Source organism: Zonotrichia albicollis, chromosome 1, assembly GCF_047830755.1.
Source record: "Zonotrichia albicollis isolate bZonAlb1 chromosome 1, bZonAlb1.hap1, whole genome shotgun sequence".
Lineage (NCBI taxonomy): Eukaryota > Metazoa > Chordata > Aves > Passeriformes > Passerellidae > Zonotrichia > Zonotrichia albicollis.
The window spans coordinates 140,336,867-140,354,653 of NC_133819.1; the positions used below are offsets into that span (position 1 = coordinate 140,336,867).

The 17,787-nt window shown below is 33.4% G+C and overlaps 1 protein-coding gene across 7 annotated transcripts in view; it reads left to right on the plus strand.

Annotated features, from left to right (window-relative positions):
- The window catches only part of CSMD3 (CUB and Sushi multiple domains 3), a 580,686-nt gene that overhangs the window by 434,833 nt on the left and 128,066 nt on the right, over positions 1 to 17,787 (plus strand). For all 7 annotated transcript variants that reach the window (XM_074556146.1, XM_014263981.3, XM_074556154.1 and 4 more), the window contains one exon: positions 6,840 to 6,956. In XM_074556146.1, the coding sequence (XP_074412247.1) occupies positions 6,840 to 6,956 (117 nt within the window). The remainder of the gene's footprint in view (positions 1 to 6,839; positions 6,957 to 17,787) is intronic.

Below are 17,787 nucleotides of genomic sequence, written 5' to 3' on the forward strand. Positions count from 1 at the left end.
AATGTTACCTTCTATGTCTACATTAAAGCCTAGCTTACATATATCTTTCTCTATAGCAATGTTTTATTGAAACTCAAAATCTATCTGTGATCTTTTAGGTTTTTCTGCAGCAGTTGCTAGCTGCTTCTGATCTTGTGTTTCTACAATTGCTGATACTTTTATAGTTGCTACTTAGAATTTCTCTGTTTAGGGTTTTTTAGTTTGGGTTTGGTTTTTCTTTTTCACTATTGTTTTGCTTTGGGGGTTTTGTTTGTTTGCTTTTAAATAATGCCATGATTTCCCCATTTTCTGTTAATGATTCAGGGCCTGCTTTAGTAAATTTCTAAATTGCCAGCTTCTGCTGGCCTGTTTTAACTAATTATAATCAAATACTTTTACATATACTATCCTCAGTTTCTTTCTCATTTTTTACATCAGTTTTGATTGCATAGTTAAATTCTGTTGTGAAGACTGAAGAGACTACAATACCAACATCTATATTCTTTATATTTTCTTCTTTCATACTGCTTTTCATGTTGCACTGTCTCTCTCTCTGTATTTTTAGTGCCTTTTTATTTCTAATGTATTTCTGCTTTTCCAAGTTGCAACTAAAATATAATTTTTTTTATCAGATTGTCATTTACATATTCATTGCATTTTAAAAGCAGCTTTAGGTTCTTCATCAGCTTCACATTTACAGACTGATATCCACAATAAATATATCTGTATTTTGGAACTTTAGGATAAATGTCTACCAGTTTTATATGTTACAATATCTTTTGCATTAAAAATATTTTATATCTATAAGGAGATATATCAGTCTCTGTATTTGTTTTCTTTTTACTTATGACCACAACAAGAAATCATTGTAAGTGAAAATCTTGTAATTGGGCTACAAAGGAAAAATAGAATGATATTTTATTACATAAGACTATGAAAAAATCATCCAATGATTTAATATATTTGGAAGTCTGGGCTAGTATATAGTTCATTTTCCTCACAGTAGCTAGTAGGACCTGGATTTTTGCAGGTGTGTTAATACCAGGGGGTTTTCATTACTGCTGAGCCGTGTTTACATAGAGTCAAAGCCTTTGGTGCTCCTCTTACCATCCCACCAGTGAACAGCCTGGAGGGGCACACAGAGCTGGGAGGCAGCACAGCTGAGACAGCTGATCCCAAATCACCAAAGGGACATTCCGTGCCTTATGGCATCGAGTTCAGCAATAATACAGGGAGAAGGTTGGTCTGGGGTCACTGATGAGCGACTAGCAAGGTATTGGTTGCTTGATGGTGAGCAAGTGTTTTCATCACTTACTCAGCTTTCGTAGGCTACATTCCTATTTTATTTTCCTTTTCTTTACAATTTCCAGTTTTATCCTTTCAATTCTCTCACTCCCCCCGCAAGGGGAGATGAGCAAGCAGGACTGTGTGGTATTTATTTTCCAGCTGGGGTTAAACCACAATAATATATTAAATTTTATAAACATAAATCATGTCACTAAGTAATTTTTTTTCTGAGTCTACTCATTTAGATGAACTGAATAGTAGGTATTCAATTCACTTATCTTAGACTGGATTTTGATACAGTGACCCATTAGATAAAAAGCCAGTATCCCATCACCAGCTCTTCAAGGCATTTTTCCTTCCTTTTCCAGACTGCATGCACAGTTGCTCTTATTTTTTGATTGTATTTGTAGCTATGTAATCAAATTTATCTGCATGATATAAAGCCATATTGTGCCATTCATTTTTAAGCAGTGTTCCCCATTGATTCCATTGAGAACTGCTGCTTAAAAATGGATAGTGCAACATGGCACTTAAATCTGCAAATACAATTAAATTATATTAGATCTTAGCTGTAGGAGCTAGAAAGTAGATGATCTGAAAGCAAGAGTAGGAATTTAAAACTTCAAGCTGCATTAAAAAAAAAAAAAGCCTTGATAGCAAAATATTCATTTTTAAAGAAAATGATGAGATTTGAAATTGATCCTCATGCTTAGGTAGTCCATTCTTCACTTTTTTATTACTCCACTTTCACCTTGTGCATTCTTTCTTTTGGTTAAACTGCAAAGGCCTGATGAAAAACATATGAGCAATAAGCACATGACTGGGGCTTTTAACACAATATTGTTTAGCTGGAGGCACAGAAAATTTGACTTTATAGCAGTAGTTAGGCATTGATAACGAGAACCTATTGTTCTGCTGGGTGATTTTCCCTCTGTGGTTTTCAACTACATTTCTTTTACAACTACTGAAATTTGAGAAAAGATGTCGTTGTGATGGTAATGCATTTTATATTGCATTCTCTATTTACTAGTACACTGCCATAATGAGGTAGAATGTAGTTCTTTGACAAAGGTAAATTAATACTAATGATCAAGGTGGGTAATCTTACAGATAAAATGCTTGCCAATTTACATACAGAATGGGTGATACTCTATTGTTTTTGTGATAAGATTTGTCAAGGGCTACAGGGGATGTTGTTTTACAAGGTAAGATACCATTAGGTTCAGCGCACACAGCAACTTTTTACCATTAATGCTAAAAATGTTTTAAGGAAATAGTGAGAAATGCATCAACACACTGATCTTTATCACATTCTTAATGGAGTCAAGTCCCTTGCTCTCCCACTAGTGCTCCATTGCTGACCCTGGAAAGCAGGACAAGGACAGCATACTGCATAAAATTTTGGTGAATAAACTAGAATAAGCTAGATCATAAATAAATACAGAAAGGGACACATTATTTCAGAGTCTAAGCAAACATTATTAAAAAATAATGCAATACTATTGGAGAATTACATTAGAAAATATCAGTTGCCTCCTGAAGGGTTTTTTTTTTTTTTTTTTTTTTGCTGGTTGGTTGATTGTTTGGGTTATTTTATTCTGCAGTATGTTTGACATTCAGGGGAATGGTTCTCAGCATTTGTTGCATTTTTTGTTTGTTTTAACAATTTATATTTTTGGGTGTGATGGGTTTGCTGGAATATTATTATAGCTAAGCTTTTCAATGCAGAGCATAATAATTAGACGAGTTGTTTTTCACAATTTATAAGTCTTTGACTTTCTATTCATAAGGAAACTGAACAAATCCCTGCACTATAAAACTGAAACCAAGACAGTAAGACCTACTTAGCTGAATTAGTCTAAGTAATTGACTAGTTAAAGTCAATGGAGAGCATGGTAGCAGTGGAACTTTTACATCTATCCAAAGAACTTGATGCTAACAGTTTTCTGGAGGCAAAAATATATGTTTGCATCAACTTAATGTTTTCAATTCACTGTAGCTATGGTTTTATGTCCATCTTTGATTTCTGAGCATTAATGTTTAGTGTAGGTCAGGGTAAAATCTCTTCTTCTTGAAACCTTTTGGAATTTTAAATTAAGCATTTCCCAAAATGCAAGGAAGGAAATACAGTCAGTGAGCTCTCTAAGCTTACTAAAATGCCAAGAAAATCTCTTCCCCCTCCCTGACACATTCAAAATATCTTGAAGGATCGTCTCGCTGCTATAAGAGTTTATTTGTTCACTACTTAATGATTTACAAAATTTAACATTTTCTCAGCTTGTAAAGGTCAACTGGATGCTTACATCTTGAACCAACTTCCCTTTATACCAGTTGTTTTTGAGACCCAGGGATGTGAATTCTTGTGAAGATAAGAGTCATTACAGAAGCAACTGGAAAATAAGGGATATAATAAGGGGAAAAGTAAACTCAGAAAGGGCTGAGTGAAAAAAAATCCAGAATGAGAAGACCAAGGAAAGAAATTCAAGGAAAGAAATGCTTAACGCAAGTATTAAGTTCTTACTGCTGACTGTATATTGCATATGCCAGAGTGACAAATGGTTCATGTCTAACTCCAGTTTGTACTGAGTCCATTGTAACAAAGGCTGAAGTCAACTCTTGTTGAAAGACCTTGTACCTAAAAGATTCTCACTGGAAATCCTGCTTCGGACTAGTAGTGTGTCTCTTCTCCCCTTGTGTGAATATGCCAGCTCCTCTTGTGTGAGCATATATATGGCCATTTAAGTCCAGTATAGATGTATGTTACCTTCGTGGAATTCAGCGTGTGGGAAAAATGTTTAGATGTTTCATACAAGTGTCATATAAACATTTTAATTACCAGCTGTAAAAGAAAATGGATAAATATTCACCTTTTAGAGACTTGGAAGTTATTTTAACCATAGTTCAGTACTAATGACAACTCTAAGATGCTAGATATTTTTTTTCTTAATTTGCAAAAATTGGTAGGTTTAATGACTTCTAGATATCTATAAGCACTTTTCAATAAACAAATTGAATTTTTCAATAAAATTAGTGAATTTTTTGTATCAGCTGTCATAATGCTATCTTGATAATTATCATGACATATTTTGTCTAGATCTGTATATAGATAAATATATTTTTCTCTCATTTAAGCATACTAGTGTAAGAACCCTTTTTTACAATTAAGATAATGCCTTTACTATTGTACAACCTGTAAGAATAGAAAAGAAACAAAGTATATAAAAATTTTTATTTTTCTTTATAAGTAAAGGTCGACAATATGCTGAGGACTGTATTTAGCTCTTAATTTTTTATTTTATTTTTAAAGTACTGCCTTTATGTACAAAGACTTCAAGTTTCAGTAAGGGTGAAATTATGTTCCTTTTTCTGTCAATGCCATTGACTTTAGTAGAATTGTAGTTTTACCCTAAATTTTCACATTATTTCTGCTGATTAGGAAGGTGTAATAATGATGTGAATGCTAGAGTGGGACAGTGGTACTGGTGATTATAGCTTAATCGTTCAATTCACAAACAGTAAGAAGGGAAATAGAGGGTTTTTTTTTTTTTACAGTCTTATTTTTCTTATTTTAATGCTTTTGTGGCTTGTATTCTTCCATATTCATTTCTGTTTTATCCAAAATCTGGAATAGAAAATCTTGAGTACTTACAAGCTGGTAAGCAGATCTGGTTTTATTACAAATATTTGCCACATATAAATTGTGAATGTTTCTTACTTTGTGTTTTTCCAATAACTCATGGTAAATAAGTGTCTGCAAATGAGCCTCAGCCAAGACACTTACTGCTTCTTGGAAAAAGTCCCAGTAGTTCTATTATCTAAATGTGTTTTCACAAGAGATTATGAATTCTAATATTTCACATGGTGGTGGATTGATGGAAGGCGCTGAGATTACTCTTTGAGCCACAGAGGGCAATATTCCATGTACATGTGGAAGTCAGTGCTTACTCTGCCCATCGCTGTCCTGAGCCTCACCAAGAGCTCATCCTGGTCTGGCTCCTGATGGATTTACTTAGCTCCAGTATATCTGGAGCATGTGCGTGCATGTGCCTCATCTGCCACATGCATACACATATGCACAAGCAGAAGCCACAACCCTTCTGTTGGCATATTTCAAATACCGTGACTTTCACAGCAATCCATTAAATAATTTCCCAAACTGTATGCAAACTGGAGCAATTGGTGCCATCTGCTCCTGTTTCAGGTACACAGCCCACCAAACTCTGAAGTTACACCATATGAAAGGAGTCCATGCTAATGCAAATTGCATAAAACTGTTCTCAAAACTTTGGGGCCTTAACTTGCTACATTTCCAAGATGTGTTCTTTTCATGGCATACTCCACCAAACATTTTGTGTGAATTAACTAAAAGTAGTGTTAAAATATGTTATTTGTAACGACACTAATAAATGTCTTGATTTTAGTATGACAAGTACTGAAATAAAGTCTTCTAGAATAGTAGTAAGAAAACCATCTTTTTCTTATTTAATGTAGTTCACGAAGTATTAATATTTTGAGAGAATACCACAAAAAAAAACCAGATATGTTTAACAAATGAAACATTGAGTACTACTTCATTTATAAATTCATGTCTTAACAGGAAATAATTTTTTTAAATAGATAAGTTAACACTAAACTCATTAAAAAGAGTTTTAACAAAGAGAAAAAATATTCTAAAGAGCTGCCATAGTCTTGAAAATGGATTAGGGTTAAATCTAAATTAAAACCCTAAATTACAAAGTCTCTGTGACAAGCAGGTAATAGACATAGGAAACTACTAACATTGAATAATGTTTCATATATATGCACCTGTACATCTTATAAAAAAAAATAAAAAACGAAATAGCTGTTTCTTACTTGACATTTTTGAATAATGCCAAATACCAAGTTTTGTTATAAACCATAGAAAAATACATTGTTGTAATAAAAAGCATTTGTATCTATCTTCTATTTGATCAAGTATTATGGCTGTGGCAGCATAAACATGATGTTTCTGTGATAAAGAAAAGTATGTGCTCATAACTTTTTATATATAAAGTTATAAATAATTGAGATATAAGTAAGTGGTACATCATGTTCAGTGAAGAAAACCTGACTTTCCTATATCATTAGTTGAAGCTGTACATTATTTTGGATGATGAGTGTATTGGCATGAGTAAGAATTTACTAGTGTGTAGAAGGGCTGTATAATCTATGCTCTTAACATCGTACAAAGCATCATAGGAATGAATAATAGTTTTGTATGCTGGAAGTAATACCATACTGCATATAAATGGCATCATTACTTTTATTAAGAAGGTTTATAAATTTTAAAGAAAAAAAAATTGATCCAGAAATCTTTAGAGGGCCATCAATTCTCATTTGATATATTAGAAAATTACACATACTCCGTATGTCACAGGATGTACAAATTTAATCCAATGCAGAAGCGTAATAAAATTTCCTGTAATATCATATACCAACATACAACAAATGCACCTGCCTGGGGACTCTGTGTCACTCTGCTTTGTAACACAATTTAAACTGATTTTTTAATGACATTACATTTTTAAAAACCAATTATCTTCACTTTCTAGCACCCTGTGGAAGTCGATCAACAGGTTCTGAAGGGACTGTATTATCACCAAACTACCCCAAGAATTATAGTGTTGGTCACAACTGTGTTTACTCTATCACTGTTCCTAAGGAATTTGGTAAGTAAGTCTGGTCTCATTAATATCTTTTTGTTGCTTGGATACTTTCAACAATTCTGGATGATTTGTATGGTTGCTTTTACATAAAATTATTAATGTGGGTAAGCTGTTTTAAGCTGATACTTCTATTAACACTTTTATCATTTTATAGTGCATTATTTTCTCAAAACACTTATGTTGGCCTTTATCTCTTGGAACTAGTGTTCAGTATTTTTGTCTCACTGTGATAACTAGCATGTAACTTAGAATACTACTGTGATGCTAACCAAATATATTTGTGGTACCACTTCAGGTTTCTTTTCACCCAGGGTCAAGTGTTTATGCTCTAGAAAGTGAAGCATAGCTCCAGTAAGTCCATGTAAGCAGGGGAAGCAATGTTTATCTTAAATATTTGGTAGCATTGCTCTTTTAACCCTTGGCTTCTCTGCATCATGAGGCAATGGCGTAGTCTTTATTGACAAAGGAAATTAGAGCAGCAGGTTTCTGCTCGGGTTTTGTAGATTCTCTGATCCTCCATCAAAATTCCACTTCCATGCTAACATTTTTTCTGTTGATTAGACAAGTATTTTAATGGTGTCTTCTGTCCCATACAAAGACACTTTGCCTCCCTGGATTTATGAATTATTCTATCTCACTTTATTATTAAATGTCTGTGATACCTGCTGATGGGTTTTTTGTTCACTTTGACTTCTTGGTAAACAGCATGCCACATATTGTTAAATATCCATGCTGTGGTTTTATGCTTGGAAAATCCGGACTTCATTATGACCCCCAGCTCACATTTCAGTTTATCAAATAACAGGTGCCTGGGGATGGGGATGGGTATTTCTTAACCTTCCTTCATGTTGATTCTGCAAACATCTTAGCCAAATTAAAGACAATGCGTCAGCTGCTGTGTGTCCATCTGCCATACTCATGATATCTGAACTCCCTTAATATCCAATTAGCTTATTCTTGGGCATAGTGTAGAGGTGCATAGACTACTACAAAATAAATAGATTTTTAAAAGTATTGCCTCCAAAGTCATGTCGATTTCTCCTTATTCCAAAAATATTAAGAAAAAATTAACCAAATGTGCACAATTCTTGGTTTATTTCTAGCTATTATAAGCATGGATTTTGACACATCTAATCATTTTTAGATAAACTGAAAAGTTTATATCTTCCCATTTCCATCAAATCTAAAGTTACTTATTGAATATCATTATAGTGGTGCTCAGTTTTTGAAAGAGATGTCAACATGTAAAGCCTTAAAATAACTACAATAATGGATTCAAAATGTGTAGTTTTGTGATTTCCAGAAACAAACCAGATTTCCAAAAGCAGCACGTGGAAATGGAGAAAATCCCACTGCTCTGCATAGTTATTTGGAATAATTTGAGAAATACTGGTTTTCTTACACACTAAGCATGATACTGACAATATTAAGGAATTCTGTTTAACTGTTTCACAGTGATTAGATGAAACAATGCTGATGCAAATAAAAATTATTAAATATGCTTAACCTTAGCATATATGGATTCATTGACATATTGTGGAATATAAATGTTATAGAATACCTAAACTTTTTGTCTGTCCTACTTTGGGATAGATCTTTACTTTTTTCCCTGTATTTAAATAGTATATTTTGACAATTAGTACAGGTACCTGTAGAATATGTCATAGATGATATTTGATCACTTTTGAGAATGCAGAACACAAAAGTCTGTTGAAAGAGAAAGGTAAAAATGGTATCTGGTAGTAACCACTCAGAATGAGGATGGCATGACACATTGAAACAAGTGCCAAAACATATATTTCTGTTTTAGCTGTTTTTTTCCAATGATACTCATACAGAATAGGCAGCAGAATTCCTCACACCCAGAAACTTATGTTTTAAAATCTGAATCTTTATTTGAATTGTACAATGATGTGCAAATTTTTTTGTAAGTTATTAATACAGATTTTTTCCTTACCTGGGCTCTTTCTGAAATCTGTCTTTAATAAAATTATTCCAGTAAAAAACATTAAGAAAAGCAAATTTTGACAATTGATTAAACTCAAGTTTTTTACATTCAATTTAATTATTTGTATCAGTCTGAAATTTTACACTATGAGTAATGAATATGTTTTATCTAATAGCTTTTACCTCTCACTCATCAAAATATATTTAAGTTCAGAGAAGAATAGCCATAAAATTGCAATGCTGAGGTCTTTCAGATCAATTTTAGTAAGTAGAATCTTTTTTTCTGTTAACTCTGTTGTTTTGGGTCCTGATAGAAGGTATTGCATTAAGAGTCTTCACTTGCAATTGTTGGTATGTAGGGATCACTCACTGACAAATGGTCACAAAAAAATCTGACCTTTGTGGAAAAAGACATAAGATTTCATATTTAATTCACTTGGTAATATGCATCACATCGTGTAGATTTGACAGAGATTACTTGAGACAAAAAAGAGTCAAAATAATCTTTTTGAGAATGAAGGGGTGTGGGAAACCGGGACTCCTGTGTAACTAACCAGTATGATTGAGCAGAAGCCATTTCCTGTTTACATTATGCACTTATTTATAGATTCTACAACTACTGCACATACTGATCACGCCTTTCTTGACTGATGCCTCTATCCTGTCCACGTGTTCTGCATGCACTCTTCAGAGTATGGGATTGGTTACAGTCCAGGGGCCTCACAGCTCTCTGTTATCAAGTTATTGTGGCCTTGATATTCTGTTTCTCAGCCTCTTCTTTCTTATTTTAGAAGAGTTTATGTCTTTGTAACCTTGGTGCATTCCAGAGGGCTCTGCTAAGAAGAACTACTAGCGGTATGGCTGGCGCAAAAGGTAGTCTAAGTTGTTCAGATGCATTGCTACAAAGGGGTACTCCAGCAAAGCTGCTGACATATGATAATTTAATTTTCCTAAAGAAAACAGCAACAAATCTGTCAACTTCTCTGTGGCTCCAATCTTCAAAGTGAAATACGGCAATCAAATATTTGTTGAATGGAAACTCTTCAAGAACTGGTTTTGGCATCCAATACAGTATATGAGAACTTAAAACAAAGAACAGTTAGAGAAAAAAAAAAAGTGAAAAACTGGTCAATAGAGACAAAACCCACAAACAATGTAATAATATATTCAGTGTGTAGAAGGGAACTCATTGGCCTGGATTAGTTTTTGATGGACTGAAAAGAAAACCTATTTCATCTGCAGCTTCTTGGGTTCTCAAGTCAAAAATTCTGTGGAAAAGTCATTTCAATGTGGACTTCTTCCCAGTGTTTCATTATTCTGTCATGCAGAATCACAGCTGCAATATTTCATACCATGACAGGTTTAAGCTACAAGATAAATGATTCACAAAAGCACACAGTGTGCCACAGGCAAAATCTTCTGTAAACATGGAAGACTCAGCTTCTTATTTGATGCTATCCCACTGATATTTAAAGCGGTGTAATGACTGTTAATTGTTCAGTCCTAAAATACAGCTTTGGTCACAATTAAAATGCAGATGTTTGAGATTTTAGTTATTTTCCCTGATGGACATGATCTAAATTGTATGCTCTGCTCTGTATAGTGGTGTCATCTATACTTCATTTTAAATTAATATTTTTAACATTTTTAAATCAGCTGGCCTCAGCAAATGGCTTTCCTTTTTGTTAGAGCAAAAAGATAGATTGAACATTCATGGTAAGGTATGTAAGTGTGGCTTTGAGCTATGCTACCACAAAATAAATATGTTTTCTCAGTTGCCATCAAAAATTATGAAATTTTAAGCAGAGCCATCTTTTCCCACCTAGAAGCTAAAACATTAATAGGGAAAATGTCTAGTTTCCATGGAAACATTTGCTTTACATCTATAGGAAAATATAATAGAAGATAGCAAGAATTTTATTGATAATAATGATATTTTGGGACAAGACTTTTTAGAATTATGGCAATGAAGGTAGATCCAGTTTGCTTGCTGTAAACAGGGAAATTTAATTCCACTATTCTCTTCAGTTCCTGAATAACTGGCTTATATTCAAAGACACATTTATGTCATTTTCAGCTTTTGCTTATGTCTTGTCTTGAATTTCTAAGAGACAGACATGAGTTATTCCATATTAGCAACAAAGGAAAGAAGGAAGTATAACCAAACAGCTGAACTTTGGGATTGTTGTTATTATTAATAATGTCCTTGAAGGAATAATTTTTTACCAGTTACTGGAAGGTAAATGTACAGATTTTATTCTGCCAGTGAAGATAAGATACACACTGATCAAACAATGGTGTCAACATAGGTTTTCTGTTAGACAGCTCACAGCATCTACAACTGTTAGACCCCTTAACAGTCGTGTCACAGTAAAGTTATTTCAGTAGTTTGATTTGATTGCAAACTCACGTTACATTTGGAAAGAAAAATATAGGCAAGGACAGATCATAAGGGGCAGAATGTGCCAAATGACAACCTCACATCAAGATGGAATGAGAACCAAAATTATATTTATGATAATACTTATCTGGATTAGAGTCAAACATCTGTACATCTACACATGTAGATCTACAGTAAAAACATTTTAGTAACTTGAATCCATCATCACTGCTTTGTACATCTTAATATAATTTAAGAAATGTGGCAGATGCATATGGGCTGACATTTTAAAATGTGGAGAGTTTAAATCTCCATCTTAGGTAAAAATGGATGGAAATGTCTGGCTAAATAACTTGCATCAATATTTTTAAACATAAACTAAACAATTATTGAATTAAGCAGTACTTTACTGAAAGGGAGATAGAAATAAATTAATATTTTCTAAAATATCAAAATGCCGCCATAGGCAGGAATCTGATTCTGCTCCTACCCTCTTTTTATACAAGCAAACACTTCAAAGCTGTGGGACTGCACTGTTCAAACAATGATTACTTGTCAACAAGATGGAGTGAAGCCACAAAGACTGCGCCAAAAGCTTGAGTGTCCAACTGTGTAAAGGTCCAAGACACTAATTTCAGAAGAAAGAGACAGCGATCCAGCTTGTACCCTATATTTTATAAAAAGCAAGTCAGCTCACCTCACCTTTCTTTCCCAAAACCAAAATTACTTCAAATCAAAAAGACTTTCAAGAAAATGGACCATTTATTTATTTATGCTTTTTTTTTATGTAACCAAAAACCTATTTTTTAAAGAAAAAAATAATCTATATTTTTGTATTTTTCACAAAATTTTTGCATTAAAACATAAAAACTGACTATTACAGGGCACTTCATATAAAAACTAAAAATATTTTAAAAACGTATCAGTTAATCCAGAAATTTAATGAAATCAAATTTAGTTGAGTAATTCAGTTTTCTGGTTTGTTTTCTCAGCTTTCTAAAATATGGAGTTATCATCATGGAATACTGAGGGTGTACATACAAATATTTATTGTGAACAATAGGAAGAAGTACCTTCTGTATAAGTAATACCAATAGTTGATAGAAAATTCACACCTCATCCTTTTTTCTTGGTACTCTATTAACTCTGTTGCCATGTTGTAATTTCTCTTACCACCATTCTGATACTGCAGTTTCAAAGGATCTTGTACTACTTAGACTAGAATGATTCTTAGTAAATTCTTGAAGCTAAACTTCAAGAGCTCAGCTTCAAAAAATTTATAGTAGTCCTTTTCTTCAGTTTTCTCCAGTCAGCTAATTAAACTTCATTCAAAAGTACATTATCAGGAGTTTCATCCATGATAGACTTTAGAACCCCTGGCCAGAACTGAGAGATCATTGTGCAAAGGATATCAGGCAGACACAGAAGTACTTTTCATCCCAGAGATAATTAGCTTAATAAAGGTAATATTTATATGTAATATTCAATTACAATTGCTGAAGTAATTATTTTTAATGAATGAATGAAAATGAGTGTTTCGGTATGGAGACGTTCACATTGGTGTAAATGCTGCTTTATGTTAATTTAGCTCATTGCCAGAATATTGTTTGAATTTGAAAATTCTCTGAGTGGATGTAACATGATAGGTATATGTCTTTTTATTTGAATCTTTTTCAAATTTAATTTTGAGAGTTAATGAAGAGAACTGAAGAGGTTTAAGCATGGAGTCAGGATTATTAGGACCAGAAAAATGTCTAGATTGTATTCGTTGTGCTTGAAATAAATTAATGCACCCTCCTACCACAATAGAAATTGAATATTCTCAATGTTCCATTCAATGTCCATTGAATGACTGAGTATGAATTTATTTTCCACTATTATTTTGATTAAATATGATAAACGGACAATTTTTCTGAAATTTACAATGCATAAAATTAACCATACAAAGTCATGGTTCATTTATTCCTTAAAGTAAGAAAACTGTATACCTATATAATGAATACAGTAAAATTGGTAGAATCTGACTCATTGTATTCTGCACAATTTAGCAAGAAAAGAATGTAGTGGTGTTGAGCCAGAAATAAAAAGCTTTGAAGTCTATCTTCTACATACTAAATGGACATGAAAGTCTTAATGAAAAAAAAAGAGTCTTCATCCATAAATGTAAATTCTGGACTTTTGGAGTTGGATACAGCAACGGGATTTGTGTTTTAATCTGTATAATCCAAGTGGTGATGATCTAAATCTCTAAATGTCTAGAAGTGCTATCCTTAAACACTGCAGATTTAGGCTTGCAGGCAAAGCAAATAGGTGTGTATACATGCAATTGAATTCTATGCTGGAATACATTTCCTCTTGTTTTAGTTATACACCTAATTAAATAGATAACTTATCGAAGCCATTCAGATCCTTGCTCTAATCAACAAATACAGGTACAAATTCCCATGGTGTGATTCAACCCATCTAAAACATCTATCTGCAATTTTTGAAAGAACATCATTTATTTGTAATTTAAAAGAAACAACAAAGCCTTATTTTATCATATTTGCTCTGGCAGTAACGAAGGACTAAATGAATTAGAGAACATTGCATATGTGATCTCCATCCATCCTGCAGTCCCATTGCACACACAGAACTTCATGATTTTATCTTATGCATATGTTGTAAAGCTGACAATTTCTGATACATTTCAGTGAGCTATCATTTAGTGCCTTGGGATTGATTGATTCAAATTCAAGTTATTCTTAGTAATTCCTCACCCTCAAATGTTTTAAACCTAATGGTGGAGGTGAACAAAATGTCTAATAATGTCCTATTATTAAGTGTACATTTGACAGTAATATCTCTCCTTCTTAGAGTGTTGTTGGACACAAGAAGAATTTGAGGTGATGCAGTGCATTATGTTAGTTTTCTACAGGTACAGGAAGCCATTCCCTCTAGCCTGTCTTCAGAATGAATACCTAATGGATTTATGAAAAGGGAAAATGAAAGGCAGGATTAATTATATGCTGGAAATAATTTTGTGTGAGGTTTTGAGAGGAACTTTAGTGAGTATTAGGTATTCTCTTTTCTAGAATAGAAAATATATGTACCTAAAGCAGCTATTTAAAATATGACTATTTTCATAATTTAGTATAAAAATAGTTATAGCACAGGACTTTAAGTTAAATATAAGAACTGTGAAATTATTTATCCTTTAATGAAGGAATTTATTCTTTTGAAGAATATTTTGCTAAATATTTTTATTTTTGTATTTAAACAAAGAACAATAATACTATTTTTTTTAATAGGAATAGTCCAGTGGTAAAATATTATCTATCGGACATACCTGATAGATAGTGAATATGTATTTTTATTATAATTTCAAGTATACATGGATTACTGTGCTACAGTCTTTCCATAGAATAGCTGGAGCTTGCAGCCTAAGATTTTTTTGAAGAAGAGAGGTGAGCATTAGGTGTATAACTATTAACTTCTGGTTTGATTTTCTAATTCAAGGACAAAGTTGTGTCATTGAGATGCTAACAATATAAATTACAGATGTACCAGAAGGTCATTTTGCATCACTTTCCACTGAACTATGAATCTCCTAGGTTCTGAGAGGAAGAACTAGTTGATTTTATGCACTCAAACTCACAGCTGGGGAGTACTTCATTCATTGGTTCAGTGCTTAACATGCTTGCCAAGTGAGCAGATGCCAATAAAAAAGTCACCATAGGGTGACATTTAAAGGACCTCAAACTATTCAATGTATTTTTGAAATGAAATTTAAAGAATTTAGTTGATTCATATGATCTGAAGTCACTTTTTTTCAGTGCTGTTTTTAGATTTTTTCAATAAAAATGATTAGGTTTGGCTCAAATATTAATGATGTGTTTGAACATAATAATGACCAATTAAATACAGACGACAAAATAGCTTAAGCTATTGGGTTTGACTACAAACATATGGCATCAGTAGAGCTGCCTTTTTAATGCCCTAAACCCAAAGTCCAATAAGACCACATCTGTGGTCTTCAAAGAAATTCACAGTTCCCAAATAAGTAAAATAATTTCACTGTAATGTGATTGAATTGATGCAAGATTTCTTAAGACTTTTTCTTATTTGATATTTTTTTTAATCTTCTAAGCACTATGACTCCAGCTGCTCAAAATATGTAATCATCAAATCTTCTTCACAGAAAAGGCTGTTATTAAAATAGCTGAAATTAGTCTGGATTTCTGGTTATTCCAAATATTGGATGAAAGACTACATTACAATCATTGCTTAAAGCTTTTAAACACATGTTACTGTCCCAAGGAGGAGATTGAATGGTGACATATATTCTGAAACAATTCTGTTTTCTATTTAGTTTACTTCTTGGGTCAAGATTGCAGTACTTTGGAAGGACAATAGCAAAATCTTGAATCTCCATTTATTTGGACATCTTATAATAAAGTTATATTAATAATGAAGGCATAATTTTTACTGTTAACCTTTTAATGAATAAAAAAGCTGCTTTCTCAGTCTTCCAGCCTGGGCAGTTGTAGGGACCAGGCCTTTCTTTCTCTTGGGTTTTGTGGTTATTTGGTTTTAGCAGTTTGGGGTTTTTTGCTATGTTTCTCCCCCTCCACTGCCTTTTCCTATTTTGTAGCTCCAAAAATCAGTAGGAAAATCATCCTAACAGAACAACTGCAGAAGTGCCTCCTCCCTGATACATTTTTCACTTGTTGGCAGTAAAAGACAGAGAGACTTGGAAAGAGATACATGATAAGTTAGTGTGACCATGGCCAAGTTTCCACCCTGAAATATTCTGATATATTTCAGGGAAGGAGCTCATTAGGATCAGACTAGGATCAAGGAACTGCAAAAATTTCTTTTACAAAACACCTTCTGCTTATAAAATGGTTCACTGTTAGGCCCTGTTTTCATACTTTTAATCCATATTTCTTATTTTTCCTCTTCATTATATTCCTTTGGATACAAACCACTTCTCTCTCAAGTAAGATTACCTTTATTGATTCAAATATTTGTATTCACCACTGGGTACACAGATGCAAATTTCAAAGATACTGGATTTCTCTCAGTGATTTCTATTTAATTTCCTTGATTTAGAAAACAAATAAAAAGGTCTTTGCAGTCCCCACTATATTTTGCTTTGCATTTCTTCAGTATATATTCCTGACTGCAGAACTGGCTGATTATTCCACTTGCTTAGAAAGAGAATCTGAACAATCTGTTTTACTGAAAAAAGGGGAGGGGGGTGTTTGCCACTTGCTGTTTGTATCCAGTTGTTTATTTATAGTAATTTTGTAGGAAATTTTCTAGTTGAATTTTAGATAGAGATTAATTGCATCTGCTCTGATAACATGAGTAAATTTCAAGATAATGTGAATAAATTCTCAAAGAGGGAAATAAACAAATTTGGAAGTTGGCAGTTGCACATATTTTGAGGCAAAAAGTGATCCCATCTCTTTATAGAAGTTTATAACGTTAATTGCATTTTGGGAAGTCATTGAAAGACTGTAAAAATATGGCTATTTGGTGAGACAAAATTACTTTGAGTTGTTACTTAGTGAAAGTGTTGAATTTCTGGTTTTGGAGTTCATCATGGAAACAACTGAAGGATGGCAGCCCTATTGTTTCTGAGAGGTAGAACCTGGGGCATGTCAATAAGGCAGGAAACTGGAGGAGAACCATATAGTTTGATGATTAAAAGGGATGAATAGCAAAAGAAGGAATGGGAAGAGTAGGAAAAAGTGGTGTGTACATATATATATATATGGATACATATACATGTGCGTATACCTATATTTTGTGAAAGGGTAAAGCCTCCCTGAAACCAGCACTTGGGTCATGAGACTTGCCCACCTCAAACTGATTATATAAGAGTTGCATGAGAAGAAAAAGGCAAACATCAACTTTGTTACTTGCATGGGGTGAGACCATGCAAGAGCACTGGTCTGATAAAGCACCTGTACCACATCTGTCCAGGTCTTGTAAATGTTTGGGATGATGTCAGAGCAATGTGGTTCTGTAGTTGTGAGTATCACACTTCAAGTTCCACTCTAACAGTGTGTGTGTGTATTAAGTGTAACTTTGGATGGAATACTTTGCTTTTTGCTTCAATACTTGAGGCCTGGAGAGTCCTATCATTTTAAAATACATGTAATGGTAAACACCCACTTGCACAGTTTAGAAGTAATAATAGACAATAAGAAATAGGCTTCTAAAAACCTGTGTTTTGTAACGTTTCTTATTATTGAATCACCAAGTCAAACTTTTGTTTCTTCAAGCCATCTGTTCCTCCTGTTCTCAGACTCCTTTCTCCCATTCCCATTTTGTATATAGGACTGTAGATCCTGAAATGACAAGCTGATTGTTATGCAAGATTTGCTTTCTCCAAAAACAAAAAAGTTTCTCATTTAGGTCTTGAAACCCTCCCTAGATTTTGACTTCACATTTCAGTTATAGGCTCAGGCAGACTGGCAACACATCTGTTGCCAGACTGGCGACTGATGAGTGGTT